At 54.9% G+C, this 17960-nt stretch overlaps 1 protein-coding gene across 2 annotated transcripts in view; it reads left to right on the top strand.

The window, feature by feature from the left end:
• The window catches only part of ANXA11 (annexin A11), a 45934-nt gene that overhangs the window by 18395 nt on the left and 9579 nt on the right, over window positions 1–17960 (top strand). For both annotated transcript variants that reach the window (XM_079136082.1, XM_079136083.1), the window contains 6 exons: window positions 9757–9822; window positions 11587–11699; window positions 13178–13570; window positions 15086–15173; window positions 15381–15475; window positions 16189–16302. In XM_079136082.1, the coding sequence (XP_078992208.1) occupies window positions 9765–9822; window positions 11587–11699; window positions 13178–13570; window positions 15086–15173; window positions 15381–15475; window positions 16189–16302 (861 nt within the window). In that variant the 5' untranslated portion in view covers window positions 9757–9764. The remainder of the gene's footprint in view (window positions 1–9756; window positions 9823–11586; window positions 11700–13177; window positions 13571–15085; window positions 15174–15380; window positions 15476–16188; window positions 16303–17960) is intronic.

Raw genomic sequence — 17960 nt, 5'->3', positions numbered from 1 at the left:
TGGTTATGGCCTGCTGCGTCTGGGAGCTGCAGGGTGGAGGCGGGCCGCCTTCTTTGTTACAGGACCCTCAGAGCTTTCACTGTGCCCTGGGAACTGGCCGTCCCCACTGTGTGTCGTCAGTGGCATTTCCTAAGGGTTCGGACAGTAAGTCCGTCTTCTTACGCGGCGATCCGGCTCCCTTCTGCTAAGTTGGTGTCCAGGAACTCCAGTTCTAGGTCACGCTGCCCGCCTCTGCTCTTGGCGTCCCCGGCCGGGGATGACGGTGGCCCAGGTTGGACCCGAGCAAGACTTTTGGGGGCCGTTGTTGGTGGGAGCTCAGAAGTGAGCAGGTTTACAGTGAAAACAAGAGACTGGATGCCTGGAGGGCAGATTGGGATCAGGTGGGCTCTCGGTCCCTGTGGCTGTGTGGCTGCCATCCATCCGTCAGCCCTGTCACACGCCAGGTGTGGGTCCTGCCCTGCAGAGTGCCCGGATGCAAAAATGCCTGTCAGGGTGTCATCCTTGCCGGGAGCCCCGGACTTAAGCATTGATGGCGCTATGCTTGTCCTGCCTGTGCAGAGCACGTGCCTCCTATTCGTTGCTCACATGGTCTTGGGAGCCAGTGAGGGAAGAGGTTGGGGTTAGAGCGTCGCAGTGGAGGGTACTGGAGGCCGGGCCCGGCTCCCTCAGCCACCCCTCTGCAGAGCACGTGCCGGGCCCCAGACCTCCATTCAGCCTTCCACCCACGCTGCACTTAACAGGGTACACGTTAAGCCAGGTGCGGGGTGATGGGGTGAACAGGTTGCTGCCCCATGTTTCCCAGTGCCCTGGAAGGTGACAATCATGAAGGTTGGCAGCCTCGCCACCAGGGAAGAGCTCTCTGGTCCAGGGACTGGAAGAGTCCTGGGGGGCTGTACATTGGCCCCTTGTATTGACAGGTGCCCTCAGCATCACATGCTCCACTTCCTGTAAGACGAGTCCGTGCCTGAGCGCCGTTGGCACAGAAGCCCAGTTATTACTGGAGAGTTCCAGCTGATGCAGGCGTGTGTGTGTCTGCTTCAAGTTCACGATGTTTAGAGAGATGAAAAATTACAGGTGAAGCAATATCCGGTGTCTGGGGTTTTCTTCTGAATAGTACAGGGGAGCAGGCAGGTCTGGATGAGTCAGGACTGGCCTCTGAAGGCTCTCCGTTGAAGCCCAGCGATGACCATTTTTGCCCTGTGTTCTGTTGTGTGCAGTCTCCATAAGAAAAGTTGTAGAAACGTCAGTCCTTGTTGATCAGCGTTTGCCTGCTCTGGTTCACTGTGGAGCACTTTTGCTTACAGGGTGTGCTGGTGCCCCTGCAGCTGACTTGAGTGCGTGTGGCAGGTACGGGCTCTGTCTGGCCTCCTGCCTGGACTGGGGCCTGGGTGTAAATGTTGACTGGGTGGGTGGCGTGAGCTGAGGCCCTGGGGCTCTGCAACCCCGCAGGAGGAATGGCCTCTGCAGAGCCCGCTTCTGAACGCAGCTGTGCTGTCTCCTGCCCTCGAAGGAGGGGCCTTCGGACTACCCAGGGCAGGACCAGCCGGAGCCACTTGGGATGAGGCAGGAGCAGACCGTAGGCAGGAGGCAGGCTGTGTCGCCAGCCAGCCACATTCTGCTTGGACCGCCCTCCGGAGTGCCTGTGATTTTAGGAGGCTGGACCAAGTGGGGGGGGGACCCTACAGAGTCTCCAAGATCCCTTCCAGTGTGGAAATTGCCTTGGGAGGCTTTGGTGGAAGCTCTTCAGAAGTCCTAAGACCCAAGAGGAAGGAAGAGCCATAAGAGGTGACCCCCTCCACACTCCCGTGGGACAAGCCGGGAGACCTGGCTGCAGGTCACTGGGTGAGGGCCTTGCCTCTGGGTTCTTGGAACTGGGCTGAGTAGACACTTCTGCTTGCTTTGGGTTTCTGTGTTGCATCTTGGGCTCAGCCCCACCTGCCCAGGCTCTCCTCCCCTGTCCAGCCATCTGGGGCCAGTCACACCTGCTGCTCCCGGGGTGGCACATGGAGGCCATGAGCTTCTCAGGTGGCTCAAGGCTGCCTAACTCACACCTAACTAGGAGGTCTCCAGGTGGGAACGTGGCCTGAAGAGAGGCAGAGAGCAGACTGGTTTCCCTCTGGGCTCACACGGCTCTCTTCACTCCTGTGACCAGAGTCTGGGCTTTTTGCACGTCCATCTTTCCTCCAGCACCAGCCACGTGGTCTGCGGTTCAGCTCAGCTCTGACCCAACCTGGAGTGAGGGCAGACCCCACAGGTTCAGTCTCACACACTGCCAGAAATGTGTATCTTACTGTGTCGCAGTGTCACGTGGACCGTTACAGCAGAGCCTGACTTTGTTCTGGAGTGAAGAGAGTTTGCAGATATGCAAACACATCTTTCCTGTTTCCAGATCACACATACATTAAGAACATACATGACCTATTATGTGTGTACCTTTTTATATAAATTCACGTGTATGTGTTTGTGTTTTGTCTGTGTGTCTTTTGATTCAGTGGTGCTTTACCAGTGAGCCACATCCCTAGCCCTTTGTATTTTTTATTTTGAGACGGGATCTTAGGGCCTCACTCAGTTGCTGAGGCTGGGCTCAAACTTGTAGTCCTCCTGCCTCAGCCTCCTGAGTTGCTAGAATGACAGGCCTGTGCCACTGCTCCCGGCATGTGTGTGTTGTTAGGGGAGGGGACAGAGGCACTTTGTCTTTCTGGACTTTTTGAATTTCCTTTTAACTTATTATTATTATTTTTAACTTATTTTTAACTTTTAAACAATGAAATGTGTTTTTAGGGCAGTTTTGGATCCATAGCAAAAGTGAGTGGGAATGGCACAGACCTCACATACTGTCCACCCCCACTCATGCCCAGCCTTCCCCCACTGTCGACCCAGGTGGCATACTGGTTATGCTGAGAGAGAACAGGAACACGCTGTTGCCACAGTCCTTAGACAACGTTCGGGGTCACTCGGGTGGTGTGCACTCTCGGTTCTGAGGTATAGTGGCGTCTTCACCTTGCAGTGTCACACGGGGTTGATTCACTGCCTAACCGCCTCTGCTCTACCTCCCTCTCCTGGCTCCTGGCCGCCTCCCGTCATCTTACACCTTGGTTTTGCCTTTTCCAGAATGTCTTATATTTTGAATCACATGATATGAAGCGTTTGCAGATGGGCTTCTTTCACTTACTAATATGCAGTTAGTGTGCATTCGTCCACAATAGCGTCTTTCTTTTTAACGTAGACTATTACTGCACTGTCCACTGTGGTGCCTCTGTGTATTGATCCATTCATCTACTGAAGGACGTCTCAGTCCAGCAGTTTCGAGTAAGATGCCATAAACATTGCTGTAGTTGGGTCTGAAATTACCGGCAAAGGCCCCTATATTGAACTGTGGAACCTGTGAAACTGTCGGGAGGTGGTGGATTCTTTAAGAGGATGTGCCCTCGAAGGAAGCATTGGAACCTGGACCCACCTCTCTCACTTTCTGCTTCCTAGCCCCCATGGGGTGAACAGCTTGGCTTCATCACATACTCCCCATCATCACGTCCTGCCTCACACAGACCAGAGCAATAGGCCAACTGACCAAGGACTGGAACCTCTGAAATCATGAGCCAAAACAGACCTTTCTGTCTTATAAGTTGTTTATCTCAGGTATTTTGTCACAGTGATGGAAAGCTGACATAAGCATCTCCATGTAGGTTTTTGTGTGGGTAAGTCTTCAGCTTATTTGGGTAAATATCAAAAGCATCTTAATGACTGGATTGTTTATAAAATTATGCTTAGTTTTGTAAGAAACTGCCAAAGTCTCTTCCAGAGTGACTATAGCATTTTGTATGCTTCTCAGCAATGAACCAGAGTTCCTATTACTACACCTCCTCTCCATCACGTGGTGCTGTGTTTTGGCCTGTGGCCATCTAATGGGCTGTGGTGGTATTACATTGTTTTAATTGGCAATTCCTTAATGACATGTTGTCTTTTCATGTCCTCCTTTGTCGTGTGTACATCCTTCATTGGTGAGGTGTCTGTTCTGGTCTTTTGCCTATTTAAAAAAAAATTATGTGGTTGGTTTTCTTTTTTTTAAAGGTACTGGGGATTGAACTCAGGGGCACTTGACCACTGAGCAACATCCCCAGCTCCATTTTGTATTTTATTTAGAGACAGGGTCTCACTGAGTTGCTTAGGGCCTCACTTTTGCTGAAGCTGTCTTTGAACGCATGGTCTTCCTGCCTCAGCCTCAGGAGCCACTGGGATTATAGGCATGCGCCATTGCTCCTGGCAAGGTTTAATAGTTCTTTGTATATTTTGTTAACAGTATGTCAGACGTGTCTTTTGCGATATTCCCTGCTGTTCCGTGGCTTCTTTTCCTTTTATTTTTTTGAGGCAGGGTCTCACTGTGTTGTTCAGGTTGGCCTCATAATCCTGGGTTCGAGGGATCCTCCTGCCTAAGCCTCTTGAATAACTCGGATCATGAGTGCATGCTATTCCTTTTATTTTACAAAATGTGTCAGTGAGGATTATCAGAACACCATGGTTTGAACTATATATATATATTTAAATTTTGTGTAAAAGCAGGTTAAAGATTGAATATTAAAAACAACTGGACAAATGAATATTCCAGCCACAGGCTCAGGAAGGCCAGTGCAGGGTCACCCAGGGAGGCATCCCTTCTCGTCCTGTTGCGGCCTGCTTGGTTTGCTGCTGGGTGCAGAGGAGCTTCAGGCCCAGGGATGGTGCTCCCAGGCCTGTGCCTCTCAGCATTAACCCAGTGCAGGCTCTGCCCCTGTGTGAGCCCTTCCTGTCCCTCCAGGTGGAACGCTAATATACGCTTAGGCCAGACAGGGTGCTGCTACCTCATGATGTGCGTAGGCCAGCCTTGCTGCTGGCTGGAGGCCTGGTGTCCATCTCCTCACTGGGGTAGGGGACGGCCGAGAGTGGGAAGCAAAGCTCCCTTGTGGGTGGTTCAGCCTCCTGTCCCCACATAGCATTTCTGATTTCCCCTGTGTGAGGACTCTGGCTCATGCCCATGTGGGGCCCTTGAAATTTAATGGTATACTCCTGTGCATATCCACAACTGTAGGGAACAGGCCCTTTTGTAGCCCCTGAGAAGCTCCCAGCTCTGTTCCTTTGGCATTCACCTAGTGCCCTAGAGTTTGGTTCTGCTGGGATGCTGGGAGACTGGGATGCGTGCCTGCAGTCTACTGCTGAGAAGGAAAGGGAGATGGTACAAGCCAGAAAGTGCCAAGGACCTTGAAGGAGTGGCTTCCAGCATGTAGACCACAGAATCAATTAATCAGAATTCCTGGGCCCTCAGGTTGGTGTGGGCATATTTTCATTTATATTCTTGGATCCACCTCAGGTTCAAGGGCCCAGGATGCCTGGGGCCGAGGTGTCTCTGTTTCCTGAGTTCTCCAGGTGATGCTCACGCATGGGGAAGCAGTGTTGCTTCAGGTGTGGCCCACAGTCCAGCAGCTCAGCATCTCATGGAAGTATGTCAAACCCGCAGCTTCTTGGGTCCTGCTGAGTTGCTGGTGCTGCGATTGTGGCAGTGGGACCCAGCAGGCTAGATTAACAGGCCCTAACGCAGGTGACTGTTTTCCTGAGGCAGCCTTTTACCTGCAGCTGCCACAGCTTAATGAAATCAGTGCCCAGCTGCAGGAAGAAAGGTGGCGTTTGTGCTGCATTGTCCTCAAGAGAGTCAGGACCAGAGGCTGGAGATTCCCCAGAGGCAGGTTCTAAGAATTGGAGCAGTCCTGCCAGGCATGGTGGCACACACCTGTGATCTCAGCAACTCAGAAGGATCGCAAGTTCAAGGCTGCTTCAGCAACTTAGTCTCAAAATAAATGAAAAGGATTGGGCCTGCAGCTCAGTGGTAAGGTACTCCTGCATCTTCAGAAACAAACAAACAAAAGGAACTGAAGCAGTCAGTCCCTCAGGAGGCCATCTGCCTGCAGTGTGGGGGACCTGTGCAGTGAGTCCCATGTCTGGGTGCTGTGGTCACATGTGGAAGGAGGGGTATGTCCTGGCCAGCAGCGTCACTCAGTAGTGTGAAGCATGTCCCCAGGTCCATGCAACTGTTTTTCTTTCTTTCTTTGTTTTTTTGTATTTGAGATACTGGGGATTGAACCCAGGCCTCACGCATGCCAGACAGGAACACTAGAACTAGGCCACACCCCAGCCCCCACGCACCTTTTTTCTTTGTTAAAAGGCCAGGAGAAAAGCCTAGTTCCCCCGGGGCAGGGGGATCCTCACGTATGGCAGGTCTGCTGATCAGGCTCACCCGTGCTGCCTGCTGTCACAGAGACCGAGGGCTGGGTGGGTGGGAGAAGGTGAGGTCCAGGGTGAGGCCTCCAGGCCACCCAAGGCCATCCAGCCATTTACCTTTTCCCCCGCGGGTTGTCAGAGAGATAAGCTGCAGCCGCCCTCATCCCAATGTGGTGGGGATGTGGCTGGGTTGTGGCAGTTGGGGGACAGCTGACTGAATGCCTGTGTCCCCGTGGTATCAAGGTGGGGACTTGTCAGCATGACAGGTCAGGAAGTTGTCAGCCTTTGTGTCAGTTTCTGGGAAGAAGAGCACAATGCCATGCCCACCACATCTGCAGCTGGGAAGTGAAGGGCGCAGGAGCTGAGAGCGTGACGTGCGTGACGCAGTTTCTCAGGGTGCTGGAGCAATGACCGGACCTACGAGGGAAATTTAACAGGAATCCGTGTTCAGGCTCCACCATCCAGAAAACCCCGCGTGCAGCCATCCAGGGAGGTGGGCGGCTGTGTCCTTGGGGAGGCAGCGGGGGATGTCCTGCCCTGCCCTGCAGCCCTTTGGTCCTGGAAAGGCTCAAGGACAGATAGGAGAGTGAGCAGCAGGCTTGAAACTATTCTAGGTAGAAATAGGGGGAATAAGGAGACCCTTCTCTCAGGAGAGGGGAAGATGGGAGGTGGTGTCCTGGGTAGAGGAGGGACCCCGATGAAAGACTGCAGGGCTCGGCTCTGCAGGAGGCTTGGACCCACCCTGTGGGGCCTGCAGGGCTGGCAGGGCAGAGCCCTTCCCAGGAGGCAGATGTGACTCTTGCCAGGACTGACTGGGGCTGACGAGCTGAGTGGGCCCTGGGAGAGTTATTGTAATCTTGGGAGAGCAGTCCCGAATCTGTGAGGCAGAAAGGGGTGGCCTGAAGCGTGATCAGGTAGGCCCACCTGCATTAGGCCTTTTTTAAAGCTGCAGTTTTGGTAGGCAGTCCATGAGCGGCGGAAATGCTAAGGGTGCGCGCGTGAAGTGAAGCGCAAGCCCCACTCCTAGCCCCAGCTCTTCCCTCCTGAGGCAACCAGTGTCCCCAGAGCCCTGTCCATCCCTCCAGGGTGGGTGGTGCTTGTGTATTTATGCGCACAGCTTAGCTTCTGTGTTGCTGGTTTCTTTCTTATCCGCTTGTATACATGTAGCCCTGTACCTTGGTGAAGAGCGGGGATCATTTCATGTCCCCATAGAGCTGGCTAATTCTGAAAATAGCTTTGAGTATCCATCGTAGGAATCTGTTGTGATGTATTTGACTAGATATTGGGTGGTGAGGGGTTTTCTGTTGTTACAGGTAAATACCACAGTAAAGTCCATGGCCGTACATCATTTCCTACAGGGCCAAGTGTAAGTGGGAGATAAATGTCTCGTGGAGTTGCTGGGTTAAATAAAGCAGGTGCTATTTTTAATTTTGACATCTCTCCATTTTTAACTGGGGATTCTCTTCACACATTTTGAAGGTGAACTTCTTCCATGCCTCTTCTGTAACCACTCTCCACACACATTTTTTCTAATGGTTTTTGGTCTCTTGTTTTTGAGATGGGGGAGTCTCCTGTGTTGCCCAGGCTGGACCTTAACTCATGGCCTCCTGAGTAGTTGGTCTTTCTTTAATTGTATAACATTCCCTCTAAGTGAGTCATTTGTTTTGTCTTTGTGTTGTTTTGGTTGTTACTAATAATGCAGAAACTCTATTTTATGGCTTTGGGATTTGGAGCTGCTTCTTACATTTAAATCTTCAGCCTGGTGGACACTTATTTGGTATAAAGAAGAGGAGTGGCATAGAGAAGGGCTTTGGTGCCCTGAAGTCCTGCCCAGTACTGTCTCTGGAGGGGCAGGTGCCAGTGACCACTGCAACTCATCCTGTCCCCTCAGGCAGCTCCTTGGAGTCAGAAGGTTCCTGGTTCACCTGTCCCCGCCCAGACTCCCTCCCACTGTGAGGCCTGAGGGTCCCAGCAGAATCTGGGTTGAAGGAGGGTCCTGCCTGAGGGCAGGACCAGTGGGGCTTTGTGCCGATAGCTCACTGGCTGCCGGGAGATGGCTCATGGCTCGTACCATGCCCAAGGCACTGCCACTGGGCACTCCAGCCACGTGTGTTACGCATTCAGAAAGATGGTGAAGGATCCTCAGTCCAAGGTGCAGGTCAGAGTTCCAGCCCTCTCCAAGACCTCTAAGGTGGTTTCCCATTGCTTTGCCTGTGGTCATGTCTGGACCCACTGAGCAAATCAGGTGACCACACCTTTATGGCTGAGAACCAAGCCTACCTTCTGGGGACCCATGGCACCTTAAGAAAGTCCTTCAGCTTCCTTAAAAATGACACATCTGGTTCTTCAGGGTGGATGAAGGCCAACTGGTACCTTGTAGGTGGAGAGTGTCCAGACAGTAGTTCTCAAAGTAGGGTCCCCGAATTGGTGCCGTTGCCTGGGTACTTGTTCACAGTGTCAGTTGTTTCTCTGACCCAGAATCTGGGCTCAGCAGTGTGTGTTAACCATCCCTCCAGGATTCTGATGCACCCATGTGTGGGGGAAGCAGCAGGTGGGATTGTTGGGGGAGCCGAAGGTTTCCTCACCCTGGCCTGCTGCTGGCAGCCTCTGCAGACAATCACAGCTGCTGGCACTTCGCAAGAACAGTCAGATTGCATGAGTCTCTTTGAGTGGCTGGTGTGGTGGCTCATCTGTGCCCCTCTTAGGCAGCTTAATTGGCATGGACATTGCCAAGGATCAGTGTACGGAGAGACTGTGAGAGCAGGTGTCCCACAGCTGCCCTGGGTTCAGGCTCTCTCCTCCCCTTACTGTCAGATCTGCAAGTAAGTCACTTACTCACCGTGAGCTTCCGTGACCTTGTCATCACGAACAGTGGCGTTGACCCATCTGCCCTGATTCTGAGCCCTGAAACAGATAAAATCCCTGTGCAGGGCCCTTCTGTTTCTAGGAAGAACAGTTCCACACCTGACAAGGTTCCCCGCCTGATGAATTGGTGGTTGGAGCCTGGAAGGTGTAGCTTTGGTCAAACCCAAGCTGGGAGTGACAGTGGATAGCTGGGGGTTCGCAGACTGGGCACAGGAGATGGTGTCCTCTGCTTTCCCCTGTTGCTAGAGGATGTGATAAGGGCATGGGAAAATAAAGACAAGCAGACCCGGAAAAGGAGGCAGTGTATTCTCTGGCGCCTGAGGTCAGAGTGCAGGTCCAGACACCTGCTGCACCCTTGTTCCCTGAGGCCAGAGGGAAACGTGGGTGAGAGGGGCTGTCAAGCAATCGGGAAGGCTCCGGGTGGTGAGTCTTCCTGTGGCCTGGGGTCAGGGCCTGGCCCACGGTCCTAGCTGGAGGCCCAGTTCTGCTGAGGCCCCGCAGGAAGCTAGTAAAGTGGGTTGCACCACTGGCCTGTGGAAACTCCTGCAGCTGTGGCCATGGTTGCTGTCCCTTGAGGGCCGCACCAGCAGGCCTGCTTGATAAGGGTGCCCAGGCCACACCTGAGTGCTTTCTCTTCCCTTGCAGATCTAGCCATGAGCTACCCAGGCTATCCCCCACCTCCTGGCGGCGGCTACCCACCAGTTGCACCAGGTAAGAGGGGCTGGGTGGGCCAGGAGTGGGGAAGGAGGAATGGGAGTTGCCTCACTTCCTGTCCTCCCCGAGACACGACCTGCATGGAGGAGAGGACAGCAGAGGAGACCTACCCAGTGGGGGCAGGGCCTGGAGAGGAGCCACCTGGGGTATGGGGAAGCCTGGGTTTGAACCTAGTTCTGGAAGGCCCTGGACCAGACCAGGACTGGGTCCCCAACCTTATTTGCTGTTAAAGTGGATAAATGCCTTTACTTCTCTGAGACTCCATTTTCTCCTTTGCAAAATGGCTTCAATGATCTCTCCCTCACCGGCTGCTAGTGACATACCCATGATATACCCAGACACTCACAAGCCTGGCAGGCAAAGCCTCTGGCTGGGTGCCCTCCAGAGCTTCCACCCTGGCTGGAGGAGAATGGTTTTGGAAGAAGCAGGGCACCGGCCCGCTGCCCCAAGGGAGGAAGTGGAGGCTGCCTCCTGGAGGCAGATGGTGGGGGTCAGATGGCAGTCCCTGCAGTTGCCTGGAGCCATGTGTTATGGAATGAGCACCCCACCCGCTTGGTGATCAGAACCCTGCCCCAGAAGCACATCTTGTGTTTGCATTTAGGGCTCATCTGCCCGGCCCTGGGCCCTCATTGTCCTGAAATGATATTTGGTCCCCACACTACAACAGGGAATATGAGAGCTCCGGGGAGGAAGGGGAGACAGGGCCATTTCCAGGGAGTCCGAGCTACACTGCCCTTCGCCCCAGGGGACACAGCGTTCATTGCACACGTTTGGAGCTGAGGTCTAAGCATCAGTGGAACCTACAGGCCATTTGTGTCCTTCCTCCCTCCTCCCTCTTTCTCTCTCTCCCTCGCGTTCAACAGGTGAAGACCTGTCCAACCAGGAGGTGGCTCGGCTACTGTCCCTTTCACATCAGGGTTCAGCTGGGCCACTTCTTGCTGAAAAGCTGCTTGCCCCCCAGTAACCCCACTGGCCTCGATCCCCTCTCCAGCCAAGTCCAGCTGTCACCACCTCTGTCAGTGTGGCTGTTCAGCCCCTGAGCAGCAGGAGGGAGGGTAGGCAGGTGTCTTAGGGAAGGATAGTCCCTGGTCCTAGGGCCCTGGAACTGAAGAACCAGACACGAGGCCAGTGTGGGCAGGGATGCACCTGCCAGGCAGCAGCCTCCGCCGGCTCACGTGTGGCCGCACCTGCACAGGCATTAACTTACTCCTCATTGCAGCAGTTGGACACACACTGGTCATTGTGCCCATTTTTCTGCAGAGGAGATAGGCCCAGGGTGGTTGAGAACTTTGCCTGAGGACCCAGTTGGCTCTACTGTCCCCCCATGATGCAGCTCTCTCCCTCCATCCTTTCGTCCTCTTGTCTCTGCCTTTTATAGACTTAGAGCAAACAGCCAAAGCTGCCGGACCCCTCACCTCCATGCCGGCCCATCACTGTGGACTCTTAGAGGACCCTGAGCTCACGAGCTCAGCACAGTGTCCCGGAGTGGCTCGCCCTTGTCTCTGGGCTCCCACTCTGTGACGGTGCACTCAGGATGGCAGAGCCTGCCCTGCACCCTCCCTGCCTCCCAGCTACCCCACAGAAGGCCAAGCCTGCTTCCTCCCTGGACAGAGGCCTCCCCTTCCTCCGACCCTCTCCCTGGTGTTCCTGTGGTCTGTGATGCTGGCCCCGGGCTCTGCTGGGGACCTTTCTTGATCACTTGGGAGCCTGCATCTTGCTTTCCCCATTGGCCTGGGGCTAAAGGGCCTGTGTTGCTTTCAGGTGGTGGTGCCTGGGGTGGTGCTGGCTACCCCCCACCCAGCATGCCGCCCATTGGGCTGGATAACGTGGCCAACTATGCAGGGCAGTTCAACCAGGACTACCTCTCAGGAATGGTGAGTCCAGCCCCAAGGCTGCCCCTAGGGCAAGGACTACATGGCTAGAGGGATCAGGTCCCTGGCCCCCTGTGGCTTCAGGGGTGGCTCGTGAGCATGGAGTGTGTTGAGCTGCATCTTAGAACATGAGGGTTTTCCTCGGTGTTCTGCCACCTCCTCACTGCCTCTGGGCCCCACCACCGCTCTGGGCCTCAGTTTCCCCATTCGTCAAATGAGGGGAAGGGGAATACATTGGATGATAGTCTCTCAGGGTCCTTTCAGCCCTTAGGGGTTGGGTAGGTGTGGGGCCTTCATGGAAATTTGTTGAGCGCCTTCTTCTGAGCTCAGCACAGGGCCAAGGGGGAAGGAGCTGTGTGCCTGCGTGTTTGTGCACACGTGTGTGTAAGTGCTGTGTACAGGTGTCCACGTGTGCGTGCTTGTGCGTACACATGGAGATCTATTCTGGTTTGTCCAGGGTGGGTGTATGACAGGAACTTGGGGAGGCACATTAATTTTATTTGTTGTTTTGCTTCTAAAATATATTTTAAAATCTGACAGCAAATGTGGAAATGGCGACCAGCTCACACCTAGATTTGCTGCGGCCCGATTCTAGGCACTGGGGATATGTGAATATAATGAACAAAAATCTTAGCCCTGGTGCACTCAGCGTCTGTTGGGAAGAGACAGACAATAACATAACTGTGTGACGATCTTGAAGTGTGGGTTACGGAAGCAAGAAGAGCTGAGCAGAGGGGTCGGGAGTGGGCGGGTGACGTGGGTGGGGTATTGACTCCAGGAGGGCGTAGAGGTGGTATGGAGCCAAGATCTCAACAGAGGAGGGCCATGCCCTGCGGACATTAGGGACTGCCAGATGCTGAGCTGCTGTGGCCTGGTGTGCTCAGGGCGAGGGAGGAGGCTTGAGCTGGAGAGGAAAGGCAAGGCGGGTGCGGACGGACGCAATCGGGGTCGGGTCTCGGGGCATAGCCCTCGCAGGGATTTGGGCTTCTCTTCTATGAGTACACATCTGCCTCGCTGGTGCAGGCGGCTGTGCAGCTGCAGGAAGGGGCCCTGTGCTTTCTGGGCCATGAGCTCTTACCTTCACCCAGCGGGTCTGGCTGGAGTAGCAGCATGGGGGAAGGAAGATGGCCCCCTCCATGCTGCGGGTGGCAGATTTCTGCTTTGGAGCTAGAGATTCAGGTCAGAGACCCAGCTGCACCGCCTGGCGACTCTGTAGCTCTGTAGTTCCCGGGTCTGAACCCACTTCACGTCTGTGGGTGTAATTATCCTTCCTATAGCTCTAGTGGAGATGCTGTGAGTTCTGAGTGGGCTCAGGGTGAGAAGAGCGTAGCCAGCAGGGCCTGGTGCCCACGGTGCTGGTGGGCAGGCCCTGGAATGAGGCTCCTGGGAGCCGCAGGGCTCAGGCCAGGAAGGGTAGGCCATCGGAGCCTTACTAGGCCTTGTTGGGCGTGGGCCTCAGGCTCTGCTTTGTGCACTTTCAGGCAGCCAACATGTCTGGGACATTTGGAGGAGCCAGCGTGCCAAACATGTACCCTGGGGCCCCCGGGGGTGGTTACCCTCCAGTCCCTCCTGGGGGCTTCGGGCAGCCCCCTCCGGCCCAGCAGCCTGTTCCTCCGTATGGAATGTACCCACCTCCTGGAGGAAACCCGCCCTCTGGGATGCCGTCATATCCATCGTACCCAGGGGCCCCTGTGCCAGGCCAGCCCATGCCACCCCCTGGGCAGCAGCCCCCAGGGGCCTACCCTGGGCAGCCACCAATGACCTACCCTGGGCAGTCACCAATGCCACCGCCAGGGCAGCAACCACAGCCAGTGCCAAGCTACCCAGGATACTCAAGCTCTGGGACTGTCACCCCTGCTGTCCCCCCAGCTCAGGTGAGTGCTGGTTTGGACCTGAACCCAAAGACTGGACATTTGCCTTGTGGCTTCTGGCAGCAAAGCAGGGAGGGGCTCGGGAAGGCCCAGGCCTCTGCTGCTGCTTCCTGTTTTAAGAGCATCGCTTTCTCACAGGCTCCCTCAGGTAGTTCCTGAGGCCTGGGGGAGCTGCCTGCTTCTCCCAGTTGGCTCAGATGCTTCAAGTGCAAGTTGGGTCAGAACTTCCCAGGGGTGCCGTTAATTCTTCTTGTGATTGACTGCCTGGGCTGTGTGGTTTTTAAGAACTGCCCAGGCCACCAGTCTCCAGGCTCATGCCCAGTAGTCCCTTGATGTGCCCTCCCAGGCAGGTTTTGGAGGATTCTTAAAATCCCCTTTGGGTAAGGAAAATTGGCAGTTCCTCAGGGTTGAACTTGGCTCCTTTTGGAGAACGGTCCATGTTTGCAGAGCCTAGAATTCATTGTCATGGTTACGTGGCAAACCAGCCGAGCACAGGGCTGGTGTTACGTGCTGGGTAACTATTTTTAGACAGAGGGTCCCCTCTGCTCCCTGCCCGCCCGCTTGCTGCCCTCCAGCCTGCCTCCCCACCTCCTTGCCGTCTCTCCTCGCTGTGTTGTCACCATCTGTCCTAGCCCACCCGGAAAACAGCCCACCAGGAGACAGTTCAGCCTGTGCAGTAGCTTTCTGTCACTTTGGCAAAATACCTGCGATGAACAGCTTAAAGGACAGGAGATGTATTTTGGTCCACAGTTTCTGTCCTCGGTCACTTGGCCCATTGTTTGGACCTGTATCAAGGCAGAGTGCCATGGCAGGGAGCAAGCGATGGAGCAAAACTGTCCCCTTGCAGCAACCAGGGAGCAGAGAGGAAGGGGTGGGGCACACCTTCAGTGACCCAACTTCTTCCCATCAGGCCCCCGGCTCCTCACGGTGCTGCCCCTTCCCACTAGTGCTGCGCGCTTTCTGTAGGCCTTTTGACACTCGGGTCTGTGGGGGACATTTAAGAACCAGATAGCAAGGTGGGAAGTTCAAGTTCACTGGGGTTATACAGCTACTAGCTGTGCAGGCAGCACAGCAATCAGGCCGCGTGACCTCCAGAACAAGTCGGGGAACCAACACTAATCCAAGAAGCAGTCAAGAGGCCACCTGGACTAGCTGCCCGTCAGGACTGCCCTGACGTGTGCTCCTGTGCATGATGTGATGAGGAGTGGAGGAGGGGCAGGAGCCCTCCTGCAGGCCCCGGGCCCAGCCCTGCAGGACCTGGGTGGAGCGCAGGTTTTCAGCAGCAGGACGCAGCTGTGAGGGCTCCCAGCCACTGAAGGCAGGAAGAAACTGCCCAGAGCACAAGGACAGGGAACAGTGACTTGAGGCCGACTCAGCGAGGAGCCCTCTGCGCTGTTGACATTGGGCTCCTTGAGCTCCCCCAGATTTAGAGAGAGGGGTGCCAGCATCTGGGGTGGGACAGCCTTTTCCCAGGACAGCCAGCATGTGAGTCATCTTACCTGCAATTCTTTGTCCAAGTTTGGAAACCGAGGCACCATCACAGATGCTTCTGGCTTCGACCCCTTGCGAGACGCCGAGGTCTTACGGAAGGCCATGAAGGGCTTTGGTGAGAGACCTGGGGTGGCTCTGACAGCCTGCACTCCAGATCCCCGGGCAGTTTACAGTGGCTCTGTGGGCTAGGGTGGCCGGCGGGGGCAAACCTGGCCCCAGGGGTGTCGGAAGGAAAGGTGGGCTTGGGAGAGTTGGAGGTCCCAGGCCAGGAGTCAGTGACCACAGAGCATCCCGTGACCCGCTCCCACGGCCTCATCCCCAGGAACTGATGAGCAGGCCATCATCGACTGCTTGGGGAGTCGCTCCAACAAGCAGCGGCAGCAGATTCTCCTGTCCTTCAAGACGGCTTACGGCAAGGTGAGTTGTGGGCTGGGGGTAGGGGAGCACAGTGGGGCCTGGTCCCTCCAGAGGCAAGCGAAGGGGTTGCCTCTTGCATGGCCCACAGCCCCACTTTGCTTTGGGGCCGAGTGAAACCTGGACATCCAGTGGACAGTGAGCTGCATTAGGACATTTCCTGATCCTCCCCAGCTGGTCACCTCTGGATGGTGGCATTATTTAGAGGTGAAGGATGTCCCACGGGAACACCCCGGAGTCCACAGTGTACTGAGGCTTGGTGAGAGGCCTGTGGACATCTGGGCTGTAGCCCTGGCTCTGCCACTGCACAGCAAGACCACGGGTAGTTCATTTCTACCCCAGTCCTACCCAGCGTCAGGTTCCTCTCCCCTCCCTCTTATGACACCCTGGGTGGTTTAGCTGACATAAGAGTTTTGGAGGAAAAGATGTGAGAACTGAACAAATGCAGGAGGGGTGCACTTTTGAACTTCTAGAACTTTGAATCTTGCACAGGTAAATTCTGTGTACGTGTTGGACAGGTGAGTGCCCAGCCCAGCACTCACCTTGTGTGCTGCAGGTGGCGGGCATCTCTGAGGCACAGGCCTGGGGCCGGGCCTGAAGGCAGGCTTCTCTTCCCTGTGGTGCCCATGATGCCCACCGTCCCCTCTGGGATTCTGTTCTGAGTCTCCTTCTGTGGATTCTCAAAATGTCCTTGTTTCCTTTGAATATACAATCAGGATTTGATCAAAGACTTGAAGTCTGAGCTGTCAGGAAACTTTGAGAAGACAATCTTGGCTCTGATGAAGACCCCAGTCCTGTTTGATGTGTATGAGATAAAGGAAGCCATCAAGGTGTGTACGTGTGGGCTGTGGGAGGGTGTGGAGTGGAGGTGGCGGGTGTGTGTGGGTGAGGAGATGGCCCAGAAGGAAGCCAGATGGCGTGCAGTGCTACTGTCCCCTCCTAGCTGTTGCTCAGTGTGGCTCCTGGGCCCTCCTGGGTCGGAGTCAACACGCTGTAGAAAGAATGTCTTCCAGTAATTTCCCCAAGAGGCACAGGGACATGTCATTTGTCACCAGGGAGCATCTGAGTCTCTCTCCATTTTAACAAGAGTCAGGAACTGGGTGTGGAGGAAGCTGGTAAAGAGTGAGAGAGGGGATTGAGGCTGTAGTTGGGGTTGCTGCCATTCAGCAGGACTCTGCTGTTAGCAAATGGCAGCCACATGCTCGAGCTGAACCAAAGTAGAGGTGGAGATTCGGTCATGGGGATAAAGACAGCCTGGCATGGGGAAGCGTGGGCATGTAAAGGGGAGGACCCAGATGTGATTGTCTCCACTTGTGAGTTGTCTGCTTCCAGATGATGACCCCCCATCCCTGCTACCTGCCAGATCCAGCTACAGAAGAGATCAACTGTCCCTTGTCCAGATTCCTAATGGGGCAGATTCTGATGGGCTTGGCTTGGGTTTACTGTCCCCCTCCCCCAGGTCTAGATGGTTGTGACTGAGGGGCAGGTCCTGTCCATCTGTACAGTCCTGCGCCTGTGTGCATCCTGGGGAGGGGGAGGGGCAGCCCGCTCAGGAGAGGGTTCCCTGTGGGTGGAACATGCATCCCAGCAGGAACTGCTCACGAGGGCCGGATGCCTCCCCCAGGAGAAGTAGAGATCCATTGTGTTGCCTGGAAGGGAGCGAGGAACACACACTGCCTCTTAGTCCAGGGAGGACGCAGGCAGTGGCTGGGGAGGGCGGCGGTCCCCAGGCTGCTGCCCGACACTGCCTTCAGCAGCTTGATGCAGTGGTGATGGAGTGCTGGGAGCGACACAGGCGTGGTCGAGCTGTTGCTGCCCAGCTCTGTGTCCCTTAGCATGCAGGAGGTAGGGACAACGGCTGCTGTAGGATGTGCAGTGGGCACTGGGTAAGGTGGCTAATGCAGAAGCCTTTCATAAACTCCAAGTGACCTGACAGGAGCAGGGGCCTATCAGTGATTGTAAAAATACCTCACACAAGCTATGCTTCCTGCCTCACCAGCACTGTCTAAATGCTCTCCGTACATTAACCCAAGGCACCTGAGGCACAGAGAGGTTAAGTAACTTGTCAAGGTTGCACAGTTGGTGAGCCCCATAGCCAAGATTCAAAGTGACATAAAAGCCAGGCTGCTGACCCTGTCCTCTGCCTTCCTACTATCTCTGGTATGGTCATTCTTTTTATCCTGATTGCAGCCTATTCCTCGATGTCCCCAGACACTCCATAGTCTACTAGGGACTCCCACATACCCACTCTGATCTCTTTTAGCCTATTTTTGCGGTCATTTGTCATTTCACGCATGGGCTGACCTTGGAATAAAATAGACCTTGGTCCACAACTTGCCCTTACCAAGTACTATGTGGCCCTGGAGAGTCACTGTACCTCTCTTGATTGTTTCCTGTCAGTGGTGGTGACCCTTCATGTAATCCGTACTCATCACTATTGACATTGTTATCTAGTGCTTACCCAGGCCTGGGGAGGTGGAGTGGGGGG

Source organism: Sciurus vulgaris, assembly GCF_902686455.1.
Source record: "Sciurus vulgaris genome assembly, chromosome: 4".
NCBI classification, from domain to species: Eukaryota; Metazoa; Chordata; class Mammalia; order Rodentia; family Sciuridae; genus Sciurus; species Sciurus vulgaris.
Note: the sequence above shows the minus strand (reverse complement) of the source record. Positions and strands in the feature narration are given on the sequence as shown.